This window comes from Rutilus rutilus (genome assembly GCF_951802725.1).
Source record: "Rutilus rutilus genome assembly, chromosome: 7".
NCBI lineage: Eukaryota > Metazoa > Chordata > Actinopteri > Cypriniformes > Leuciscidae > Rutilus > Rutilus rutilus.
The window spans coordinates 10,664,824-10,681,172 of NC_140221.1; the positions used below are offsets into that span (position 1 = coordinate 10,664,824).

At 37.4% G+C, this 16,349-nt stretch overlaps 2 protein-coding genes across 2 annotated transcripts; one reads left to right on the plus strand and one right to left on the minus strand.

The window, feature by feature from the left end:
• Positions 1-1,137: 1,137 nt before the first annotated feature.
• fkbp6 (FKBP prolyl isomerase 6) lies at positions 1,138-11,130 on the minus strand. The gene is made up of 8 exons (XM_084413494.1): positions 10,965-11,130; positions 10,126-10,243; positions 9,479-9,568; positions 9,173-9,375; positions 8,978-9,097; positions 8,654-8,851; positions 2,015-2,124; positions 1,138-1,928 (listed from the first exon to the last, which is right to left on the minus strand). The coding sequence occupies exons 1-8, from the start codon at positions 11,037-11,039 to the stop codon at positions 1,850-1,852; spliced, it is 993 nt and encodes a 330-aa protein (XP_084269620.1). The 5' UTR covers positions 11,040-11,130; the 3' UTR covers positions 1,138-1,849.
• Positions 11,131-13,172: 2,042 nt separating this feature from the next.
• Positions 13,173-15,786, plus strand: LOC311293903 (uncharacterized protein). Its single transcript, XM_084414458.1, has 3 exons — positions 13,173-13,204; positions 14,784-14,903; positions 15,578-15,786. Exons 1-3 carry the CDS (start codon positions 13,202-13,204, stop codon positions 15,773-15,775), a joined length of 321 nt encoding a protein of 106 aa, XP_084270584.1. The 5' UTR covers positions 13,173-13,201; the 3' UTR covers positions 15,776-15,786.
• The last annotated feature ends 563 nt before the right edge of the window (positions 15,787-16,349 follow it).

Consider the following 16,349-nt stretch of genomic DNA (forward strand, 5'->3'; position numbering starts at 1 on the left):
AGTACATAAAATGTAGACTGAAAGTATACTTTCTTATTTTAAGTTTAAAAGAAGTATACTAAGTGTGAAAAACACCAAGCTTACATTAGCTATTGCTACTATTCTGCTACTATTCCCCACCAATTCACAAACACAAGAGAAAAAGTATTTTGTACTTACATTTAATACCCCTGGAACTCAATGGAAGTTTATTGAAGATGGCATAGTTGGTAGTGTTATTTATAATAAAAGAAAGCATACAGTTTAGGCAGAAATTGGGAAGAAATGTGTGTTATTTCTGGTTTAAAGAAGTCATGTGACCTCTGTGTTTGTCAGACAGATTCGGTACTGGGCTTAAATGAAAGCCTAAAAGGCCCCCTTTCCAACGATACCAAGCATCATATTATAGAATATTGACAATATCCCTAGCATGAGCCTAAACCAGATATACGCCAGATTTCAAAAACGGAATTTATCTTAGGGGGTTAGTAACTTCATGAGCTGAAAAAAGTGATTTCGCTACCACCCCTGCACTGCTATCGTGATTTTTCTAGGGTGTATACCTTGCCAAAAATCACTATGAGACTTTGTCCCCCCAGATGATACCGATGGACCAAATTTGGGGCCCTGGCTCATGGACTAAATGTCTTTATCTGTAGTCCAAGGTTTTACAGACCTAATGCTTGTTTTAAGGTTAACTATGTTTGCATTGCACATCCAGGCACATAAAAGGTTCATAACAGTTACATGACATAAAAAGGTTACATAAAAGGTTAATAACAGGTTCATAACAGTTAATATAAAAGGTTAAAACCACATAAAAGGTTCATAACAGTTAATAACAGTTGTATTATTTTAATTTAATACTGTGAAGCTGCTTTGATACAATCTGTATTGTGAAAAGCGCTATACAAATATACTTGACTTGACTTGACTTACATGAGTGGAATTTCACTCTACAAACTAGTGAAGCATTTTTTTTTTTTTTTTTGGGTAGACACCACATGGTTTCATATTTTGTTATGAGGAAATTACATTTTAAGTGAGCCGTAAGAGTCCAAATACGTGTTTAAGGCTGTTGCAGGAATTTCTGTTAGCATAGGGAGAAAAGACCAGGCAGTAAAAGGTGACACAGCAATGCGACAAGACTCAAAGAACTTTATGAGAATAGATTTAATATATACAGTATATACTGACACTTTTGTTGATTGATAAGTAAACAAAAGGTATTTGTATTTTTAATCTTATACGATATTATTAATTTCCATATGAATCTAAAGAAAATTCTAAACACTGAGCAAGGTGGAACATCTTGTTTAAATGTTAACTTCAAAACTTGCGACACACAAAATAGTCTGTCACAGTGGTGATGACACAGTGGAATTAGTGTGAGTAAAAAGTACAAATAAATAAATAAACAAAAATCAGGCATGAGACTTTGTATGGCCTACAAAAAAAGAAATAAAAAAATGACAAATAGGTTAAAAAATTAAAGACTCTATTTGACTTCTGAAACTTCAAACAGTGCACCTAGAAAACATCCTAATGCTCCATATAGAGTTTTGAACATAATACTGAACATAATTCTGCAAAAGCTTGACTGTTTGTTATAATAAAGCTTATATTAAAGTAACGTACAGAACATAATGCAGAGGCAAAAATGTATATATTTTGCTGGCAAAACCAAACAAACCGCAAAATAAAATCAAACAATAATCAATTAAAAGTATGACAACATTTGATGCAATGTTGGCCACTCGAACCAAAATTACAATTTGTTTGGTTTATACTGCCCACTTGTGGCCAATCTGGAGGGTTTGAAAAATGGTGAAGACCTCAACCGTGGACACTGCAAGCTGCGCACACAGCTTCAATTTTCTGTTCTCTTCAAACCTGAGAACATCTTGGTGCACATATCTCTCTCTTTGTCTAAATAGTCCTTGTAGCACCTGAAAAAGATCAGTTGATTAGTTTAGCTTTCACATTCACACATGTAAGAAGCAGACTTGACAAAAATATGAGAATGAATACTTACAGAGCAAGCTTTTTCAGCAAGGTGTTGATGTCAGGGTCAAATGGCTTTTTCGCCTGAGCAAGTGTAAGGTAATCTTGTGCTTTCTCATAGTCTTTCATATCCAAACAAGCCTCATAAAAAAAAGAAAGAAAGTTCTAAATATTATATCAATACTACCATATGGCCTTAATTGGCAAACTGAACACAAATAAAAAGCCACAACTATGAAAACCTGATTGGAAGATTCTTCCAGAAGCTGAAGTATTCACTACCGGTCAAAAGTTCAAATCATCATATAACTGATCAGCATATTGCTATGATTTTCGAAGGATCATATGACACTACTGGGGTAATGACTGCTGAAAATTCCACCTTTGGAGCCTTTGTTCCCTTTCGATTTTGGTTCACTCGACATTGCTACAGAAGCTGACGCTATGGGGGAAACTCATTTCGCTGAGACATACTGAAGCCTAATTGAATAACGCTGCTCCACATTCAACAGCCAATGGCGTTCAAGCGCGCAAAATAGGGAGGAGCCTGCTCCCTATATAAACATATGCACTGAGCGAGATTGCCTCAGAATTGTTCTTCTTCACGAGAAGTCTTCAAGAAGCTTCATCGTGATTCATTACATTCAGCGGACAACGATTTTGCAGGGGTGTGGCTAGCGCTTCCGAGCATCTCAGAGTGGGAAAAGAAAATAGAAACAAGCGGTTACACGCTTCAGTCTGCTCGCAGACCAGCATGCTTCAATGGCGTTGTAATGTCAGTGGTTCAACCCCAAGATGAGCCAGTCTTAAGAGCGGAGATTCACTCCTCGCGAAGCGAGCTGTGGAGATTGTGATCGCTGAACTGAGGGCCCGACATGCTGTCAAGGGATGGAGTAGTCCAAGGAAAATGGAGACTGCATCCTCTGACAGTGAATAGGATTTGGAACATTCTAAAACCAGCGGAGGTGGATCTGTTGGCATAAACAGAGAACTGCCCACTAGATCTGCACGCCTCTGGATAAACTGAGAATCACAATTTTTTGGTTTCAAACTGTTGCACCGGGTAGTTCTAGGAACTTAGTTCTAGGAACTAGCCACCAGGGTGGTTCCCCGAGAACTAATGGTTCCCCTAGGAACGTTTTCTTGGTTGCATTCGCACCGCCAGTAGGAACTCTGAAGTTATGTAAGCCGCGCTTGCTGTTGTGACTATTTTGACGGCGCGGCAGATTGTTGCGTTGGATTTTCTCCTCAGAGTAAAAGTTTAGAGGTCCATCTATTACCGCTTTCCATGTTCATAGAGTTAGTTTCTGGAGTAAATATATAGGCTATAATCTGTGCGTTTATACAGCCTTTATATTGTTTATGTTTACTTGTGTATATGTTTATAGAACAAATATCTTGAATTAATGATTCAATGACAAATAATTTTTTAACAGATACTTATCACCATCTACAGCTTCCGGAGACATCAGTGTTTAAACCTGAAATATAAACTTTTATCCCAGTTCTAATATATACTGTGTGGTTGAAAAGACTGTTTGTGAAGCTCTTTCATACCTATATATGACAGCTACTCTCTACTCTCAGCATCCCAATCCCGAGCTGTGGAATCTGCATGTTTGGCTGCCAAAAGCGGAGCGCGCCAGTGTCGTGTTAACTTAAAAACGATCAATGAATCTTCTACCAGGCATCTCTATGCTCATAAATGGAAAGTCTTTGAGAGCTGGTGCAGCTCACAGAATATATATCCTGTAAACTGCCTGACTCCAGTTATTCTGTCTTTCTTGCAGGAGCGTTTGGACGCCGGCCTCGCCACCTCTACGCTTAAAGTATATGTGATTGCTATATCGGTCTTCCATAGCAAAGAAGATAAATCGCCCAGTTGGCAAGAATGACTTGGTGATTAAATTTCTACGCAGCACAAGATGATTTAACTCAACGTGCCCTTCTACAGTCCTGGACATGGAACTTGGCGTTGGTGTTAAGAGCCCTTTCAGACTCTCCGTTCGAGCCATTCAGCATCATTAGCCACTTTTCCACTGTTGGGCCAGTGCGAACCAGGGCTAACAGCGTACCAGGCAGGGTCAATAGCCTCAGACCTTGGACCTCGAGCCACAAGGCCAAAATCAAGCTGCGTTTCCACTGTCGGGCCAGTAGCCCCTAACCTAAATCCCGCCCTTAACACGCCTCCATAGAACAACGTCACTCAACCTCACCATGTCACCAGCTGACTGAAAACTAGCTAGATCGCAAAATCAAAATAAGCATGACAGAAGCGAATGTTTGGTCTTTACTTAAAGACTTAAGATTCCAGCATCAATATTTGACCAATGTTTACAAATTAAAAAGAAAAATGTTACAGTGACAGTAATTTATTAATTTGTGTTACATAAGAGAACACTGCTTCCATTTATTTGTGATCACAGGAATGCACAAAACAACTCAATTAAGGCTTTTAAGTCCAAAGGCTTACACATTTAGAGAAATATTAATAAAATAAATGTTTACGTCACATTTATTTGGAAAGAGTTTTCAATTAATTTTCCATGAAATTATGCAATCTGAGGAGGTTTGAGCGATCTCTCCCATCTCACTGTACTGTTATCCTTTCAGCCAAAGCAACAGAGGGAGCTCCAAACAGAAAACAAGAGTTAACCAGAGTATATGTCATTTATGACATATGCGGATACATCAGTCCAGTATCAACAAAGGAAACAGGGAAGAGAAAGAAGAAGAAACATGAAACAAAAATACACAATTATAATGATATATGATAAGTTCTTCAAGCAGTCTCTGGTATTTTCCATAAACATATGTGTATTTATTATCGCAATAGTTGGCATAAGTATCCTTTGGCATCGCATAAATATATTTCTGCCTCATATGGTGCTCAAAATCCCCACCGGATCACAATCTGCAGTTATTTCAAACATGTCTGAAAGTGAGTTTCAAGCTGAAAATTGTTTTAAAATGTCTTAAATGTTGAGTTTAGCTGGTAGCCTAGCATGAGAACATGGGAAATGAGCAGCCTTGTTGACCCTCTCCCAACTCAGGTAAACTCCGCCTTTGTTCATAACCACTCCTCAAGCCCCAGTTGGCCCGCTTTGGACCAATGTATTCTGTGTGCCAAAACCCCCTGGCCATTGACCCTGGGGAGGCCCAATCAAGCTCCGGAAGTGACAGTGGAAGCGCGACTGGCCTTGGCATGCACTAGCACGCTCGCTTTTGGCCCAACAGTGGAAACTCTGCTACTGAAGATGCTCTCTAAAGTGCTGAAGACAGCACTTTTGCTTGATGTTGCATCAGTCAAGTGAGTGGGTCACTGACATGCACGCTCTGTCAGTTAAAGAGTCTTGGATGAAATTTGGCCCTAATGACTGTAGAGTAATGCTCAAACCGAAAAAGGACTATGTACCTAAAGACCTCTCAACTCCATCCGGAGCCCAGGTTAAAACTTTGTCTGCTTTCGCTCCAAGGGAACCAGCTGTGGGAGATGTGCTTCCTTCACAGTTATCATGCCGTCCGCGCACTGTGTTTTTAAGTTGAGCAAACCAGACAATTCAGCCTCTCTGATCAGCTCTTTGTGTTCTGTGATGGTCGCACCAAAGGGCAGCCTGTTTCAAAACAGCGACTATCCCATTAGATTGTGGATGTGATAGCGCTGGCTTACAGCTTGCAATGCCTGGTTGGGAGTTCGAGCCCACTCCACAAGGGGTATGGCTTCTTCATGGGCATGGGTAACCGGAATGAGGACATTTGTTTAGCAGCAGGATTTTACAATCTGGATGTTTTCTTGCTAGTTTCTCTGGTCCTGTCAGTACAAGAGAGCTAGTTTGTGCCGCACGAAAGCCTATAATGTTCCTTTGCTAAATTATGAGCAGGTGTTTACAGTATGCTTATACTTTATTAGACTTCTTTTCCTCTGAAGCGAGGTATTTTGTTTACTCACAGACCTCATAGATGAGCTTCTGTCACAGCAGTGATCAACTAGGTCCAAAAGGCTTCACTGCTTAAGCCGGTGAAGCCATTGTTTCTTAGGAATAAGCTCTGCCTACGCGACTCATTTCTAGCAAGTGAGGTGTCTTCCTTTTTATGAAACACCTGCATCAAGCCATATAACTTAATTCCTCAGCCTTCATATCAGCACGGCTGCTATGGCCCAAGTATGTCTGTTCGTAATTATTTCAGCTGAACGTAAATGTTTATCTGAAATTGAAATACCTGTTTCGAACTCCTGTCATGGTGGTGTTCAACTAGGTCCTCAGTAGGACTCAGTATGAGTCTCTTCATCAATGGGACGTAACTATCGCTCAAGTATAGTAAAGCTTTAAGTATAGCTTTAAGTAAAAAAGCTATTTTGTTTCATAAGTAAAGCTCATGTTGTGCTTATGCACCTTATATGAGTTGAATGTTGTCTTCATCTTTACAAAGCCTTTTTTATGGGCCATTAGCTTTGCTTATGCCAGGAGTGTCCAGACTTTTTTTTAAAGGGGGCCAGATTCAACGTTGTGGACGCCTGGGGGCCAGATACTTCTCTACCATTATATATAAAATATTAATAATATTAGCCTTCATGTTTTGTCTCTTGGAAAAGCTAGAGTTGACAGTAGCAGTAGCTTGAGGTGGGACGCAGATGTAAATTCATTTTCATTAACACAAACAGTAACATCTGTAAAATTAACAACCTCATTTCTAAAGGGTATAATTTAAATATTCTTACTGAGTTAGAACTATTCTACACTTATTAAAATTAACCATTGGTTTCTCTAATTTGACCTATTTTTCATTAAGAATACTCCTTTAATATTTAATACATGTCTATAATAATAATAATAATAGTAATATAATAAAATTAATAAATAAATATCTTACGTTTCTGCCACAATACTATGTTTACAGTTAGTGTCACTACACATGGTTGTGATTTGTGGATTGAAAAGTAGTCAGTGTTGTTGAGAATGTCAACGCTTGTTTCATCTGGCTTTAAAAAAAGTTTAAATCACCAAGACATTTGTGTTTGTATCGGAGACCTCTGGCGCAAAACTTGAATGCTTCTCACTGCGCTGTTTAATGGTTGCGTGATCGAGACCGGTCAGCAAATAAACGCATTTGTTCTGAGCTCATGCTGCGCTGTCTTTTGGGCAGAGCTAATAACTTGTCTGTTTCGTTCCGGGTTTTTTGGCACGTTCAATGTTTCTCAAAAGCAACAGAAATGGCAATGCTTATCACTTATCAGTTTACTGCAACACCTGGCCTAAAAGCTAGTGCTATCACCTTGTGTTGACACTGTGAAACTGCATGATTTGTAAATTAGCTTATGTGTGGCAGGCCACATGTAATGTATTCTAATAGACGATCTGCGGGCTTTTGACATTCATCCCCAGGCTGTAATTGGTCGGTGGGCCGCATTTTGCATGTCCGCTACGCAAAATGCATACAGGTTGGCAGGTCTGACTTTCAGTAAACAAATGAAACTTGTATGAAGACCCGAGTTAATTCTTTGCCCAAAATAATTACGAAGGATTATTGCTACTACAGACCGCTTACACAAAATACACACGGGAGTATAAAAATGATATAGTTATTCTCTTATTTTATATCATCAGCACTAGGGCAGCACGATCAATCAAAACTAAACCGGAATCGCGATTTGGCTTAGTGCGATTATGAAAGCACAAATTTCTATTTTTTTCTGATTTTTTATTAAATAAATAGGCTATATGCTTTAGTGAAGAAGGGCTCTGTGATCAGTAGTAAATGCTGCTAAATCTCTGAAAGAACTGCAAGTTTGAGTCACTTATTACGTGCAGTCGTGCATTTGAAAAAGAAACATGCGTCAAACATCTTTCCAAACTTGTAATACGAAGCGTAAAACTGTTGTCCAACAAATGACAACATTTAATAACATGTATTTACTCACGTCGAGTGTTTGGAACTTCCTTTTGTGAGCTGATGTGGCTTCTCATAGAATGAGGCAGACAATATATTATTTAATAGTATTCTATTCAATAATAAAGGCTATGCATTATGCAATATTGAATAATGCAATATTCAGTACCGGTATACGGCGCAACCCTAGTTTCGGCATACATTAACATGACAATTGTGCTCCGAGTTGCACCAAAATAATAGTCTCGGTCCGAATGAAAATTACACCTTTCAAGCAGTTCAGTTCTGGTGAGAAAGAAATCTGACCCGACGGACCAGTGAACCATGCTGTAGCATAATTCATAATGGGAAATGCATTACAAAAAAATCAGCACTGTCTGCAAGAACGCTGTGCTGACAAAGCATTGATTCTCACTCTAATTGATATGATCTTTTTGAGATATTGATGCATAAACACATTGTGGTATGCTTTGAAATGTGACCTTGTGAAAGTGAACCGAACCACGATGGAGAAAATGCAACACTGTAACAATTTAAGTCCCTGTTTCAGAACAAAAACGAATTATCTACACGTCTGAAAACACCCTTAATTTCAGTGCTTTTCTCAGTAAATATTCATATTTGTGATGAGCTAATTAATTTATCAGCATATCACGTGATTTGATTAAAATGTTGACTTGATTGACAGCCCTAGATTTTACAGAGCAATATGTTTTTTGCTAAAAAAAATTATGAACAGATTTTCAACAAAGGAGGTAAAAATGTCAAAATATTGCCCAACCTGGCCGCAGCGAAAGAGAGCTTTAGTGTTCTGGGGGTTGATGTCCAGTGCTTTCTGACCAAAGTAAAGGGCCTTCTGGGGTTTTTCCAGTTTAAGGTACGTGAGTGAGAGGTTGAGCAGGAAAAGCAACTTTATCTCTTCAAGACGCTGCTTCTCTTCATCATCCATCGGCTCACGATTCTGCAAAAGCGTCATGGCCTATACCATGGGACAACAGTATGTTACACTTAGAATAAACTACTAATTTTCAGAGTACATTTTCTTTCTATGCATTTACAAACTCTCATACTTGCGAAACAAATAAGGCACTTATAAGCAGAATACCTGCTTGTATCTCTCTCGAGCATCTTCGTAGCGCTTCTTATTGTAGCAGAGGTTGCCAAAGCTCCGCTGTGTTTCCAGCACATTCAGCAAGGTGGACAGAGGGACAGTGTTCTGCTCTTCCTGGGGAATGTTGAAATCACAATCTTAGATACCGCAAACAAAATAAAAGAGAAAGCTGAATGCATTTAATCATACCAAAGTCAAATCCATGAAATCATCCACTTGTGCCGAGTCCAGAAAATCAAGGACGTGCACCTCATAGAGGACTGTGGCTAATGGAGGTATGTGTGGGGGGCACCCAAGGTCCCCATAGGCATATTTGGGCTTGAAGAGAAAGCGAGAGAACTCGCCTTTCTTCATAGTAAGAAGGCCGAGCTCTAGGCCATACAAAGTAACATCTGTGGAAAAAGAGGTCTGAGTGTCTAGCACTGGACAAACGAGACAATATAAAGGAGAATCATAATGATTATTCTTAATGGGAGAATTCAATTTCCATCCTACCTCTACCAAGCTTCATCATTCGTGGATATCTGAGGTGGTTGGTGGTCTCAAATGGTGCGTCAGAGTACTCAATGAAACCAGAGAAGTGAACTGTGGATGAAATGAGTTCATGTCGAGAAGCTAATGAGAAGCTAGCAAAAAAAGGAAATGTGTGACATAAAAGTATAACACAACCAAAAGTTTTTTTGTTGTTGTTTTGTTGAAAGAAATTAATACTTTCATTCAGCAAGGATGCATTAAATTGATCAAAAATTACAGATATCTACTTCCTAAAATATTAAGCACCAAAACTGTTTTCAACTTTTATAATAATAAGAAATGTTTCTTGAGCACCAAATCAGAATATTACAATTATAATGATTTCTGAAGGATCATGTGACATTGAAGAAGAGTAATGGCTGCTAAATATTCAGAAATTTTAAATATATTACAGAAAATAATGTAAGAGTTAGTTTATATGATCAAATAAATGTAGCCTTGGTGAGCATAACAGACTTCTTTCAAAAACATTAAACCATCTTACGACCTCAATGTTTTGAACAGTAGTGTATGTTACGAATCATTCATCTCTGCACACCACTGGACTATCATAAGCGAGAAACTGGAACTATGACTCCATTAAAACCATGTTTAGTTCAGCCATTTACTTGATACAGATGCATGCATTGGTACAGGTGGGCCTTCCCCTGCATGGACAACCTCTTTGAGAATTCCTCCATCCCCTAATATATCTTGCATTTGCCATGCCAGACGCTGGAAAGGAGTCTATGACAAAAATAAATACAAATATTAACATTATTACAAAATGTATTACAATTATTTAACTCATGTTAAAACTACTTTATCTGAGTTGAGCAACACTTTTTACAATTTATAAAACAGTTAATTTTAGATAAGCTGCTAAATTTAGCAAAATGTGGCAACATGAAACCCTGCTAACAAAAATACCAGTATTTCATAGAGGAACTCCCACTACCAAATAAACACCAAGAAGTACAACAGCAACAGGGACTTGGTACCATGTGTTTTGGACCATGTTAAAACCTTGGTACTCTCTGAAGCATCTTGGAGTAACACATTTATACATGGCCCGTGAATATGCTAATTGTTCAATATTGTGGTAGGCCTAACGTTACATATCAGCACCATGAAACTACGGTCTGATATCGTCATTATACCATGATGGTACCGCAGTACTACATGGTGAGGTCAACTCAACTCCAAGCCTGGCTGGCCACCGCCAAATAGATCATCATCATCATCATCACACGTGGAAGTTAAAAAGCTCTTGACTTTGTGTAACATTTGTGTGCATTATACAATGTGAAATTTGTGCACATTTTAGTCTTGTAGAGAACTTGCGTTACTATAAATCTCATTTTAAGCACACATAAAGAGAAGTGAATTGCTTGCTAGCGTGTTTTGTTGTAAAAATAAATAAAAATGCATCATTAGAAAATTAGCTTATTTCCTGATGTGCAGTTACCTCGATTCCAAACTGACGGCGCTCATCTGGAGCCATAAACTGTAATATTCTCGACGTCCTGCCGTTTGTTGACATTGTGCATTTGATTTAGACTTTTGAGCGGTAATTCTGCAGGTGAGTTGGTCTCATTTAATCTGTCACTGCTAGTGCGCGTGACACTTGCGCCAACTAGCGTCCGTCATGTTCATATACCGGTTTAATAAACTATTGCTGTTGTTAAATGAAAAAATAAGGCACAAGACGCAGGTGTTGTCAGGTCAAATCTATAAAAACGGTTACTCTTTTCAACATACTATATTTGGGACACTCTTTTTCTAATCTTACATACTATTTAGGATACTGGGACCGATTGGGACGCAGGGGCTGAATGACGGGTAGGCTTTTCTCAAGAACACGCCCACAACAGGGGAAGCTCGTGAATATTTATGTATTTATGTACACTGGAACCAAAATTCAGCCGCCTTTTTACTTTTATTTATTTTCTATTCGAAAGCAACATATGGTAGGAGGACGGTTAGTATGTGCAAACAGCGGAAAACTGTGTCGTGCAGTGTGCGCATGTCATTAAATCAAAGCTTATGACACTTTATTTAGCGTATGTTTGGATTAATTGATCGAAATGATTTTATTACATTCACGTCAGCATGATCAATTCATGTTTATAAAACAAATAATGTTGTAACTGAATGTACAATACATTATAATATTTTAATGATTTCAGATCTTGAGAATCAGATTCACAGATCTGCACATTACCAGGTGCAAGAAAAAAAATCCCAATTAATTTAAGGCTACATGAGATAAACTATACACTTACTGTAAATTATTGTTTAATTTATTTTTATTTTTACAGGAAGATATGGCATTTTTTGGAGGCCATTACAGTGGAGCCTAGATTCATGGGGAAGTTGAAAAATTAGGAAGTCTGGGAACAACTGAAGGAGGCAGCAATGAGGGAAGGAATCATTAAAATGTAAGTTCTTTGAGAATATGTGCTCTGTTTATTACATGGTGTATTTTCATTCAAATGTAATATGTACACTGCTGCTCAAACGTCTGGAAGATATTGAAAAATATGTAATGTATTCCTTTGATGCAAAGCTGAATTTTCAGCATCATTACTCCAGTCTTCAGTGTCACATCCTTCAGAAATCATTTTAATATGCTGACTTGTTGCTCAAGAAACATTTATTTTATCAGTGTTGAAAACAATTGTGCTGCTTTATATTTTGTGTACACTACAGTTAAAAAGTTTCAAACTTTTTCTTTTTCTTTTTTTACTTTTTGAACTTTATATTGATTTTTTTTTTTCATATATAATAAATGCCAATATTCCAAGACATGACATAGCCTATAATGGACCCTTTTCACATTTCTGCGGTTCTCAAAAGCGGAAGTCTTCATAGTTGGGTATAGAGGTGAATGAAAACTACAACAAAATTGATTTTTGTGTTCACATTTGACCAATAGCAAAGAAAGAATTCTGAATTTGTTTTGTTCTTCGCTGTCTGTTAAACTCTATTATGCTGTGACATTTTTCCTCTTCAAAAATAGTGGTTTGATCTTTCTGATGAGATTTTTGTCCACATTTGAACAGAGGCAAGTTTTATATTTATTTAAGTTTTTATACTTATTATACAAAGTATAATTGGTTTCTTGGTACAAACATTTTCTGTGAATGAAGTGTTGGGTTGCAATTGCATTTTGAAATCAAGACCATTATTATTTCCACTGATCTTAAACGTCAAAATAATTTGAATATGATATAGGCCTATAACCGGATGATCACGGCACAAGCCATGTTTCGACGAGAAAGATCTTTCAATTCAAAGTAGGAAATAGTTTTCACTGGGACAACTAGCTCGGCAAAGGTCATATTACCTACTACTATGTCAGAGCTGAAATAGACTGAGGTGAGAACATTTGACTTCTTGAAAATCCAACAGGAACCTTTTCAAATGAAATGCTGGCACAAATGGCAATGTTTCCTAAAAATGACCTGATTGTTTATGGCCTGTCTGTTTCAGTGAAACACCCAGTGATTAGTTGAAGTGGATACACTAAAGCAGATAAAGGAGGAAGTTCTTTAAAGTGGAGTGAGGAGGAGCCTTGATCCCCACTCCTTCTTGACATGCCACATACAGACTTTGCTCTTACTTCACCTGAGTTTTCACTCACTCTTTCTGTATCTTCGAGATCACACACAAACACAGGCTCCAGCACGATATTGCTGCAGTATGGTGAGTTTATGCATTCAAATAAGAAAAATATTCAGCGTACAGTTGTTTTTGTTCCAAGGTATAACCTATTTGTCTAACATTCCAGTAAATGGTAGAACTTTAAAAGGTTACTATGTCATGTTATGCAACAAAATATATATAATGCACTTTGTCTTGATCTACAATCAATGGCTGTGTTTTCACTTTTGTTCATGTGTAGGCCAAACAGTAGCTTATCAGACAGTTATGCAGTAAAGTCATGCACTTATCATCTGACAGATTATTGCAAATATATGCACCATTTATGGAAATACAGTGGCCTTAAATGACATTTAAGCCACACTTCAAATGTATGAACATCATTGCGGTAAATACAAAATATAATTACAGATGTCATTTCATCAAGACACAAGCAGTTTACAAACAAAACATTACACAAAAAAGGTTTTGTTAGTTTAAATGATCAAATAATATATACTGTACACAAAATGTGAGACTTAGTGGATCATGCTTATAGTTAAAGCTGCAGTCCATAACTTTTTTGGGTTAAAAATTATCCAAAATAAATGTTTGAGCAAGTACATAACCAGCCAGTGGTCAAAACTATCTGCTTGCCTTAGCTCGATTCAAAACGGTAAGCTTGTAATTAATTCCTGTGGATTTCCGCAGGAAATTCGAGCATGTCTTTGCGTCATTACGTCACATCTGTACACATAAAGAAGGTGTCCCGGCTAGTAGGCTATGTTGCGTGTGAGGATGTTGTTGGTGGAGATTTATAGCCTTTTCTCACAGCACTTGATATGATTAAACTTATCAATTTGATGGCGGATCCAGAAAACTTCAAACGACAATCATCAGTGACAACTGGAGATTCACCCGTTGTAAAATCCAAAAGACTTCGGACTTCGGAGTGGCTACAGAAATAAAGAGAACCGGCCCACGCGAAAACAAGGATAAATATCGGAAGGGCATTAAATGTAGTCACGCAATGCTGATGTAACATTAACAATTTGAGAACAAGGTATAATTTGCACGGTTTGACTTGATATGATAAGCGATCGTTAGATTGAATCAGTGCGATTTACTGCAATGCTTTTTTTCCCTCAGTTGGTCAGAACAAAAGTGGATGTTACTTACTTGTTCGGATTACATTTTCCAGTGAAAATTATTATATTGGTCATACTTCCAGTAAGTAGAATCTGTGATTCCGAATGACAGTATCCACACCGGCGCGGTGACTGACAGCCGCACGTTCTCCTCAAAACATTGGATTCACAACCCACGTAAAGTTGATAATTCTGCGAATATTGGCAATTGCAGATTTCGAACAGAGATGACGACAAAAGAGGAAAAACTACGGACTGCAGCTTTAATGACATTAACTACACCTACGGTTACGGCAAATCCCAAACTATTCCTGTTTCCTAATCATGTTTTGTTTTGTTTTGCATTATTCAACTTAATTCTGTCATAAATAAATCATGTTAAGTTTTTTTATGTATTTAAAGCAAATGAGAAGCAGAGTACTTTCATGCAGAATGTTGTATTCATATTCGAACCATGTCATCCTAAATATTGTATATATTTGCATCTGTTTTAGGATAAAATTGAGACTGCTAAGAGCGAGGCAGAGGAGGTGAAAGTCACTATGCTGGAAAATGCAAATGGAGAAGGACAACTCAAGAATGTCAATCAAAAAGCTGAAAAGCCTCAGTCCACCGTGAGTCTCCTTAGTGTACAGTACATCAAGATTTATGCCACATCTAGAATTAAGACATCATGTTATATTTATTAAATTTTACAATTGCATATGGATGTCTTTTTATTTAAGCCTGCTAAAAGAGCTGAAGGTTTGTGCCAAATCTCAAGAGTGTAACTCTAAACAGCTGAACAGTCTTTGTGTTTATTGATGTGACAGGTATACTATTACTGGTATACTGAACATATAAACATTATTACTCACAGTATTCTGTGAAACTTAAAGGATTACTTGGTAACACTTTACAATAAGGTTCATTAGTTAACATTAATTAATGTATTAACTAACATGAACTAACAATGAGCAATACATTTGTTTCATCTTTGTTAATGTTAGTTAATAAAAAATACAGCTGTTCATTGTTTGTTCATGTTAGTTCACAGTGCATTAACTAATGTTAACAAATACAACCTTTGGTTTTATTAACGTATTAGTAAATGTTGAAATTAATATTAACTAAGATTAATACATGCTGAGGTATTGTTCATTCTTAGTTCATGTTAACTAAGGTAGTTAACTAATGTTAACTCATGAACCTTATTGTAAAGTGTTACCGATAACTTTACACACTTCACACACTACATGTTAAAGGTTCATAATCTTCAAATCCAGTTCTATTTTCATTTCAATTTCAGAAAAAGATTTGTAAGGAATCTGCAGCAAAGCAGACAGGGAACCAGAAGATGGAGTTTCTGCGGGCTAATAAAGGACTCGTAGCCACTGTCCTGATTTCAGCTGTTGTTATATTCACTGTTGTGGTTGCCATGCTTGTCACTAAAGAAACAGAAGGGCACAGTCACTCAGAAGTGTACAACGCCACAGAAATTCCATAGCAACAACTGCAGAAGACTGCTGGGACAAATCTGTTTGTTTGTTGTTGACTCATTTTCAGGTTTAAACATACTTAAAGGAATAGTTCGCTTCAAAATGGAAATCCTGTCATCATTTACTCACCCTCAAGTTGTTTCAAACCTGTATGAATTTCTTTCTTCTGCTGATAACAAAGGAAGATATTTTGAAGAATGTCGGTAACCAGACCATTGACTTCCATTGTAGGAAAAACAATACAATGGAAGTCAATAGGGTACATTAACTGTTTGGTTACCGACATTCTTCAAAATATCTTCTTTTGTGTTCAGCAGAAGAAAGAAATTCGTACAGGTTTGAAACAGCTTGAGGGTGAGTAAATGATGACAGGATTATTATTTTGAAGTGAACTATTCCTTAAATTATAAGAAATGATATCAATGTTTTTGCATTCTCTTGCAAATGTTTTTTGAGTTATTTGCAAGCGATCGCAAAGTTTCTCGGGGAACGCAAAACCTTTGCGATGAGAACGTAAAATCTTTATTTTTAATTTTTTCTCCCGTCTCATATTTTTCCATCACCATGTCCCTTAGGAGCTCA

What these genes read in the sequence shown, in the direction of transcription:
- LOC311293903 (XM_084414458.1), top strand. An exon ending in CTGAAAAGCCTCAGTCCACC is followed by an intron (nt 14,904 to 15,577) that starts GTGAGTCTCCTT and finishes TTTCAATTTCAG; the next exon opens with AAAAAGATTTGTAAGGAATC.
- fkbp6 (XM_084413494.1), bottom strand. Translation starts at nt 11,039, where the DNA reads ATGTCAACAAACGGCAGGACGTCGAGAATATTACAGTTTATGGCTCCA. An exon ending in AATGCATGCATCTGTATCAA is followed by an intron (nt 9,569 to 10,125) that starts GTAAATGGCTGA and finishes TTTCATCCACAG; the next exon opens with TTCACTTCTCTGGTTTCATT. An exon ending in CTCTCTTTCGCTGCGGCCAG is followed by an intron (nt 2,125 to 8,653) that starts GTTGGGCAATAT and finishes TTTTTTTATGAG; the next exon opens with GCTTGTTTGGATATGAAAGA.